At 49.3% G+C, this 9,361-nt stretch overlaps 1 protein-coding gene across 3 annotated transcripts in view; it reads right to left on the reverse strand.

Moving 5' to 3' along the window:
- The window catches only part of CDK6 (cyclin dependent kinase 6), a 246,300-nt gene extending 237,942 nt beyond the window's left edge, over positions 1–8,358 (reverse strand). Inside the window, exons 1-2 of one of the 3 annotated variants that reach the window (XM_044246025.1) lie at positions 8,266–8,358; positions 4,790–5,396 (exon numbers count right to left, since the gene is read on the reverse strand). In XM_044246025.1, coding sequence (XP_044101960.1) covers positions 4,790–5,022 — 233 coding nt within the window. In that variant the 5' untranslated portion in view covers positions 5,023–5,396; positions 8,266–8,358. Of the gene's footprint in view, positions 1–4,789; positions 5,397–5,507; positions 5,602–6,774; positions 6,878–8,265 lie in introns of those variants that run through there. The other 2 variants (XM_044246027.1, XM_044246026.1) reach the window with 2 other exon arrangements.
- Between the last annotated feature and the right edge of the window lie 1,003 nt (positions 8,359–9,361).

The following is a 9,361-nucleotide window of genomic DNA, read 5'->3' on the forward strand; positions in this document are numbered from 1 at the left end:
GGAATTTCCTGAATTGATATGTCATTTATTCCTGGCAAACCAGCTACCTTTGTCTACATATAGCTCATTTTTTCCAAACTAGAAATGTACTCACTCTTTTAGCTTCTTCCATCAAACAAACAAAAAGAATTTTTAAAAAAAAAATTGGTACTCAGATCTTAGAACAAGTCACCAACTTAAAAACTGCATGATGGACAAGCTTCTTGACCTCTGACCTTATTTCTTTACCTAAAACATAAAAGGGCTGAAAGATTTCCAAAGTCCTTCCAACTCTAATAATGTCCATGAGTTTACAATGACACAATTTAAGTATTAGAGGTTTCAATCTGAAAGAACATTCCTAAGGAATCACTGATAGTGAGGCATTAAAAAAACAACAACAGATCATTTACTTTTAACAGGGAGTCTGTTTTCAGATATTCACTTGTTCATATCTTAAATATAGAAGAAATATACCAAGAGATATTCAAGTTTATACAAATTTCCTTCTATAATCCATTTTCCTCCTTAATAGAGAAATTCTAATAATTCCAAGGTGTTAACAGTTATGTAAAAAGGATACAAGTGCAAAGCCAACAATTCAGCATTACCAAGTTCTTCAGCAGGAACCAGGAATGGGAAGAACATAATTGTGAAAATGTTTATTTCTTAAAGAACCTTGATAAATTGGAAACTTTTCAAGGGACTCTTAAAGAATGAAGGGGCAAACATACTTCTAACATACTGAGACTTAAAAAAAAGCAATTAAACCCCTGTTTTTCCTGATTTCACTAAAACAAGCCCTTAACAGACATTATTATTCACCCACAAAGTAATACTTTGATTCAGGATTCCCATGAACTTAAACCACCTGAGAATCCAGCTTTATGCTGCACCAAATAATATGCCATGTTTCTTCTACCCTGTTAATGATTTGGTTTCCCTAGAGAAAATCACATTATTATTTTCCTTTTATACTATAAGTTACTGAGCTCTTTAAAAAGAGAAAATTGGAAAACTCTCCTTGAATACTTATCACTGAAGTATATGGATTTTTCTGACGTTTTTTCTTAAAGCCACGATTAAATATGCCAACAATAATAATTTAACATATTCAGATATTCTAAGTTTATCCACTGAAATGCCATTAGTTTCAATTTCTGAACCAGGACTCGATCTGAATTACGCTAATAAATTTAATCCCTGGGGACAATGCTGGTGGTGCTTACCAGGATCTTTGTAATGACACAATATTGCCACGTATCAGGGTTTGGTGATCATCTTACTCCTTCAAACAAGGGGGGAATTATTTGAGGGAAGTAGGCGTGATTTACCCAAGTATCATTCCCAGCACCTAACCTCCTGGTAACCAGTAGGTCCTTCCTAAATCCCTCTTAGATACATGGAGCCCAAATGTTCATATCTATTAGTTACATGTCAATAATGTCTTGTAGACATCTCTATGTCTCTTCCTAATGCTTCAAAAAGCATCTGATTCTGATTAGTGTTTTGGTTATATTAGTTACTCAATCACTAAATTCCTGGTAACCAAATTATTGTAAGTATTAGTTGCTCTACACAACTAGTGAGGCTAAATATGGCACAACAAGTGCTTGGAAATAAAGAGAAGTGAATTTCAAAAGAGAAAAAAGAACGACAAACTACGAAGGAAGTTCTAAAAGTATGGAGACTTTTTCTGACCTGTTCACTGATGAATCCCCAGCTTCTAGCAGTGTCTGGTACATAACAAGCCATCATTACATATTTGGTGAATCAAGAGACTGCTGATAGAACATATTATTTTATCTACCCATATACAAATTGAGTTCAGAAGGTAAAACAGAGGAGTCTTTTGTGGAGTGCAGAAGCTCTAACACAGGTTCACACAGAATTCTGGCAAAGGCTCTAGGATTTGGGATTACCGACAATAAAATAAGAGTAAATTTACATCCTAGACATTGACTGGCTGATCAAGCCCAGGCCTGGGATACATCAAGCACAGGGAAACAAGAATTTCAAGTCATTACCCCTGTGCATAAAGGCAGTACAGCAGTAACAAGTCAGCCTTTCTGGCAAATCCATCAAAATCAAATCTCAACTTTTGAAAAATCTAGTATGTTTATCATGTTCCTTCAAGCTTACAGGCTTAACTGTGGGAAGGGCCTATAATTATGACCAATTACTTAAGACTTGAAGGCACTTACAAAGACATCTGTCCTTTTAAGAAGTCTTTAAAGAACCAGCCATGGCACTGTCTACTGGTCCTGTGGGGCACCAATAAGCCAGGGATGGGAAGGGTGGTCCAACTTTGACAACTCTCCCCTGGAAAGAAAAGAAGTATTGTCTTCTGTCCTTGATTTTTGACCCTACCTCAATAAATATTAGCAACCTGCAAAATCTTGAGTTCCTCATCTAGTTAGGCAAGTCATGGGGACCAATGATTGCCCCAATGCAGAGGTGGAAGAGAAAAGGAAGGAATCAAAATGGAACAGAGATATGTAGTTCGTGAAGATGACATCATCAAGTCACTGAATTTCATGACATGACTGATGGTCTTTTCTGACCATTATATCCAAGTAGTTTCTTGGTTTCAGAACCTGTAGTGTCTGCGTTTGAGTATGATCTGTTATACTGAAAAGGTAAGGGGAACAGATGCTTTACTGGAACTTGTATCGAGATGAGGGCCCCACTAATTAGTACGAAAACAAATAATACTTGGACATTTAAAGCGTTTTTAAATTTATACAGTGCTCTCATCTACACTATCTCAGCTCTTCCTCGCAATTCCTAAGAGGTAGGCATCAGCAGCAGCACTTAATCTGTCAAAATAAGGTTTTTAAAAACCTTTAGATAATTTCATCTTGAATTTATTAAGTATTGTCTTCTGAAATTTCTCAGTACAGAATCCAAGTCATGGGTCAGTTAGAAATCTTTAAACACAAATCAATTTCAAGAGGATAAATCAAGAGAACAAGAATGGATTAGCCCAAGTCTACCAACACAATGGAAAAAACCATCCTGTTACAGGAGCAGTGCTTTGTAGGAGACAGCATTACATAGGGGTGCTTCTGTAACACCTCTAGGTTGGAAGGACAGTATTTTATCTATTTACAAGTAAGGGTCCTTAACTGGACACACTCCACAGGCAACAGACAAGAGAACAAAAACGTGGATCCTAAAATTATAGGAGTAGAATTTATCTTTTGGGAAGTACCTAGGTGATTCCTCCAGGAAGATAAGTTACAGGGGACAAAATGTATTCTCCCTTTTCCCCTCCAATATCAAAAAGACTCACAGGAACAGTTTCTCTTGGTTTTTAACAAAGAAAACACATAAAAAAGGTAATCTATTGCTGTTACATATAACCCCATCTTCCTTAAAACACTCATTCTCCTGGCCTCATTATCCTTCACCCCTTCTCTTTTACTGGCTAAAGCAGAAGTTTATAATGGGGGTCCTATTTTCATAGCCATTTACTACCTTATTTACGTATTTATGATTCTTTGCAGCCTTCTAGCCTTCGTCTGTGTTGGTAACAAAGCACCACACAAATCACATAGGTTAAGGGGAGACAAGTCAAAAAGATTGGTAGACACTTGGGCTCTCTGAATCTCTGTAGGTCTTGGTATTTCAAAGGTCAGTCTCAGGTCTCTTGACTTTGATGACTAATCTTAAATTGTTTGACTTTTTACAAAAATATTTAGCTGTGCTTATTTACATAATTTAATCTACAGCACACACAGTAGGCATGTATTTGTTGAAAAGAATCCCCAGATAGATGAGAGGACAGGAAGAACACCCCAAGACTTCCTTTTTCAAACACTTTCCTAAGAGCTGAGATAGGTAAAAATCACACCCAAATTTGTAGACCCTTCTATGCATTCCTTTTCTGCTTAAAACTAAGCGTATCTGCTCAAAAAAGAAAAGCATGACATACCACACAATCTCAACCACACAATGGGGAAATTCCAGGATCACTAAGAAAACACCATTATCCTAGTCACACACACTTCAGTTTAATTACTGGTTACAACACAGGAGAGGCTTTAAGAAATGCTGTCTCTCCATCCACTTTCCACATCTCCTCCAGAAGACGCAAAAGCAGAACGTTTACCCTCTGACCCTCTGAAGATTCCACATCTTGGATTCACACATCACTACTTCTGAGAAGTAGTGTGAGGACCATGCTAGACTAGAGACATTTACTAATACACACAAACAAGCAATATTTGTGGAAGAAAATGTTCAGGCGACCCCGCTTGACACTTATTTATCACTATATAACTTCAATAAGGAAAACTGGACGTGACTGGCAATAATATTCTTAAGTTGCTATTTAAAAACAAAACAAAACAAAACAAAAACCCTTTATTTATACTCGGCTCCATGAGGAAAGTTCTCATCCTACTGATTTTCACCGCACCCTGCCACTTCTCTTATTCTCAGGCTCTCAAAAATTCCCCAAAGGCCAGGGAAAATATGCGGGGGCTGGCAGGGCACGTCTCAGGTTGGCTCGTTCCCTAAAAGGCACCCAACTTCCTGAACCCCCTTTTCAGGGACAGCAGGGAGAAAACAGAGCACTTGGCACCGCCGCGGGGAAGCCTGCGCAGGTCCCATTTCCTGACTCGTCTTTCTGCTCGCTGCGTGGGAAGGTCGCCCGCTCTGGCTTGCGGCTCGGTCGACTAAACTTACTCTCACTCTGTAAGGGCAACAGGCCGTGCCTCCCCAGCCGCCCTCCGGCCTCAAGGGTCCCCCGCCCTTCTCCAGCGCGCTCGGCCTCCGACGGCGCGGGCGCCGCTCCCCCGCTCACCTGACCACGTTGGGGTGCTCGAAGGTCTCCAGGTGCCTCAGCACCGCCACCTCGCGGATGGTAGAGAGCGGCATGCCCTCCTCGCCCGTCTGCACCCGCACGCGCTTCAGCGCCACGAAACGGCCTCCGTTCTTCAGGTCCCGGGCCTTGAACACCTTCCCATAGGCGCCTTCCCCGATCTCCGCCACGCACTCGTACTGCTGGTCCGCGCGGCTCAGGCCGTCCTTCTCCATGCCGCCCAGACGCCGCCCGGCGCGGCACCGCTGGCACGGGCGGGGGGCGCGCTTGGCTCGCTCGCGACCGCCGCTCGCCTCTCCCCGGACTCCCCGGCCCGCTCCCTCACGCCCCGGAGCTCGGTCTCGCTCTCCCTCGCCCCCGCTGACTACCGCGTTCAGGCGCTCGGATTCTCGCGGCCGCTGGGGCTGGATGGAGCGACCTCCCCGCGGGCGGGCGCCAACGCTGGTGCCGCCGCGAAACTCCGCCTGCCGAGTCGCCAAGGAGCGAGCCGATCCCTCCTCTGCCCTCCCTGAAGCGCAGTCCTCTGCACAGACACCGAAGCGATTACATAGTCTCTGCCCGAGCGCGTCTCAGTCCACAATCCTTCCACCTAAAAAAAGAGACGGGAGGACAAGAAAAAGTGCAATCAGACATCCCAGGCGCCTTCCTCCGGGTTCCCGCAGACTCCCCTCCTCCTACTTCATAAAGACCCCAACGCTACCCTCGGCGCGCTCCTGCCCTCTCCCAGTCTGCTTAATCCTTCCTGGTTCCTCCGAGAAAAGCGAAGTTACTTTTCTTTCCCTGCAGAGCTGGAGCCGTCTTAGCGCGGAGAGGTTGCAGGGGCCCCTCGGGGATGAGCGCTCCGCGCGGGACGCAGTGGAACGGGAGGGGGCGTGCCGAGCAGCCCAGAGTGTGCCGGGAGCGCGGGGGAGGGGAGGTGCCGGGCACGTCAATGTCACGGCTTAATATTTATCCCTACATCATTGTGTTGCACTGCTACCCACCCCTCCTCCCCGGGCCTGGACGTGCAGGGAGAGGGGCTCCCGGGGTGCCCTGGGGTTTTCAGGTATTGTGCACAAGCGGCCGTGGAGGGACTGTGGGTCCACCCGTGTGGGGCTGCAGAATGTGGGTGGGGGCTCCCAGGACCCTGTAACCCGATGCTGGGAGTGTGCGAGAAGGGGTGGTCAGACATCTGCTAGGAAATTGCTTCCTTTCTTTCTACTTTCAGTTTTTCTACGAGGAGACATTAAAAAACGACTTGCACACACAAATGGTCTTTTTGGGGTAAAGAAGTCTGGATTGGAAACGGAATTCTTCCTCCGACTCGGAGGACCTCCCTGGTGGAAACCCATGAGGTCGGGAGGGCTGGCGCTCCCGCTACTCGGGAGAAGAGGAACGGTGGGGCCCTGGAGCGGGGGGGTAGAAGGGGGTGTGGGAGTCGCCCACGGGACCATAAGGGTAGGAGAAAGGGGTATCGTCGCACTCTATCTTGTCATCTCCTTAATGAATAACTTCGGGAGGAAGGTAGCATAACCGTCTCGCCCTGAAATTCTCAACTAATTTCAACCTCATCAAAACTCACCCTCGTCTTAAAAAGTCTGGGAATGGGAGGAGTAAATGCCAAGCCTCTGGGGTGATAAAGAGGGGACTGCGCCCTCGGGGCCAGGACTCGCGAACCTTTTCCCACTCCCTGGATCTTCTCCAGATCTTCTGGATCTTAAATAGCAGAGGTGGTGGCTCCATTCCTCTTTCGGCTTAAGGCCTGGTCTCATCAAAAGCCAAACGCGCCAACCCCTCCCACCCCCGCCCCGGAGCCCGCCGCACAACAAAGTGCGGGGGTGGGGAGGTAGGGTAGAGGCATGCTTCCCCTCACCATACAGTTGAAATCCAGGACCTAGGGAGCCTCCAACCCATGGCCGCCGCGGCCTCGGCCGGACATTCGCCACGCCGGCCGCGTGCCTGGAATCCCCGGGACACCTCGGAATTACCTGCCCCGCAACCGCTGGCCCGCTCGCCTGCTGCCAGGAATTAAAGAAACAAATGGCGCGATCCCCACGGTGTGCTGGCAGAAGGGACCGCAGCGAGCGCAGAGACCCTCACACACACTCCATTCAAAGCTCTCCTTAAAAGGTGAAGGCAAATCCTGGGGGAGCCAAGGACCGAGCCCCCCCGAGCCTGCACGAGGGTCTGAGCCAGGCCTAGGGCCACACAGGTAGCCGAGGAGCCGCCGCCGCCTGCGCAGCCCGCCCCTCCCGCATCCCCCTCCCGCCTCAGTCCAACCCGAGGCTCAGCAGCTAAAGCAGCGTCGCGGACGTCCCACCCCCGCAGGGAGCTGCGCCTGAGGCCCCGGCCCGGCCCCGCACCGCCCGCCCTGGCTCTCCCCCCTCGTTCCCCGGACGGTCGGCTCCGGAGTAGAGAAACGGGAGCAACAGTGCCTTTTCCCCCCCTCTCCTTCACTTTTTTTTGTTGTTGTTGTTGCTTTCCCACGCTGGCTGAATGTGACTTGACCCCATTTCAAAAAAGTTTGACATAGTGCTTCAACATTTCCGCATTCCTCCGCGACTACAAAGGCTGCAGCCGCCTCCTTCTGCTTTCTGTCTCTGCTCTCTGTCTTCACACTCAATGAAATCCTTCATGTGCCTCTCCCGAAGCCTGCCAAGCACCGCAAGGGTCGCCACCAGCGCAGCGACAAGAGGCCGCACTGGGACCACGACTCCCGCGTGTGCGCACACGCAGATGCGCCCCACGTGCACACTGCGGGGCGCGCTGCGGGGCCCGGAGCTGCTCACCGCAGGGTGTGCGTTTTAACTGGGATATTTTAAATTATAAAAGTAAACTGGGAAGCTAAAGCAAACGTGCGTCCTTGTGGGGCTTCAAGCCTGTGCACGGGCCGCCTCTGCCCTCCTAAGTGTGCATAACACCCCCACAGGGGGTGGCAGCAAGAAGCCTGCGTTAACATTTATCTCTTGGTGGAGTAGGTGGAGGCCACACCCACACCTTCGCGAGCTGGGGAGTGAGCTTTAGTGGGGAAATGAATGTGGGGCACGTTAACACAAAGTCCCGCATGGAGTCCCCAGAGGCAGTGCATTTTAAAGTGTGGATTATTGTATGAGTGTCCGAGTAGAGTTTATATTCCTCTTTAGGAAGCTTCACGAGTGTGTGGGTGTTTGTGCGCATGGCTACTTGGGAGCGGGCACAGGCTCTTAGTATTGGGGGTGTCCCTGCTGTGGGATGTCCTCCTCTTGCCAGATTAGGGGAGACTCCTCTAACTCCCCAAAACTGGTCCCCGTAACTAGCCTGCCTCGGCTCGTAAGGGGTTAACTAAAGCCGATTCGGAAGACATACACCCCCCCCCACACACACACACCACAGTCACCCCCACCCACACTCTCGCTTCCGACCCCGGCCAGGCTCCCAAATCTCCCCGGGGGACCCCCACCCCACCCCGCAGCCCACCCACCCGAACGCACAGCCCTTACCTGAGGGGCCCGGCACCTTCGGGCCTCCCGAGGGGGCTGCGAGTGTCTGTTGGAGCTTCGCACGTGTCCACCGCGGCGCAAAGCAGGTAACCAGCTCGGAGGAAGGAGTTACCAGCACTCTCTCCTGCGAAGGGGTGGGCACAGCGGCGGAGGGCGGAGGGAAGGCGGAGGGAAGGCGGAGGGCGCCGCCCGCGCGGCTCGCTTGGGGCGGACGGGGGCTGCGGGGCTCCGACTGGGGCTCGGGGCCGAGCTGGGGAAGCAGCTGGGGTGAGGGCGGGGGCCTCGGAGGCCGACTCTGCCGGAGACCCACCCGGCGGCGGCTGCGGGGGTTAGGGGCTCGCTGCGCAGTGGCAAGCAAGTGTGCAAATTAAAGCCTTCCGGAGAGAGGGGAGGCGGCCGAGACCCGGCTGTGCTCTGAGGCTCTCAGCTCCCCAGCTCTCGGCTCCGAGTAGGGGGCGAGAAGGGGGGGGGGGTGTAGTTAAATGAAAATTTCCGGCTTTGACTGCAACTGGAGTGAGGGATCTTGCAACTAAAATAAGAGGCGTGAGAGGAAGAGTGGGATGTGTCGTCGGGAGTCCGCGGAGTTTCCAAACCCAGGGTCGCCCAGAGTTGGGGGTTTTGACAGTGAGGCAGGGGGTGGGGGTGGGGGAGTGATCAGCAGTCTGTGATGTGGACGAATGGAAAAAACACAAAACAACCAACCATAATTATGAGGGGCCGGTGGGGATGGTAAATACCAACACTTTCCAAGAAACTGAAAAATCAGACAAAAAAATAACTCTTCTCTATTAAAAAAAAAAAAGTCTGGCAGGGCGCCTTGCAGAAAAGAAAATACTAATCTGTCCAAGCACTTTTCACTTTCAGCATGAGCTACATTTGTTTTGTTTTGTTCGCTTCCTTTCGGCCTCACAAAGCCCTATCTTTTCCTTTTGGACAGAGGATAGGATTTGGAAATTGTCAGGCACTCTGTGGTTAACGATCTACTTGAAGGGGCTCGCCGGCTCACAATTATTCAGTGGTTAGCAATTGCTTAGGGTTCACTAAGGTATTTCTGGGGAGCTAAAAAGACTAAGATCTAATATAAATATTAGAATTG

This window comes from Neovison vison, chromosome 4 (assembly GCF_020171115.1).
Source record: "Neovison vison isolate M4711 chromosome 4, ASM_NN_V1, whole genome shotgun sequence".
Classification (NCBI taxonomy): domain Eukaryota; kingdom Metazoa; phylum Chordata; class Mammalia; order Carnivora; family Mustelidae; genus Neogale; species Neogale vison.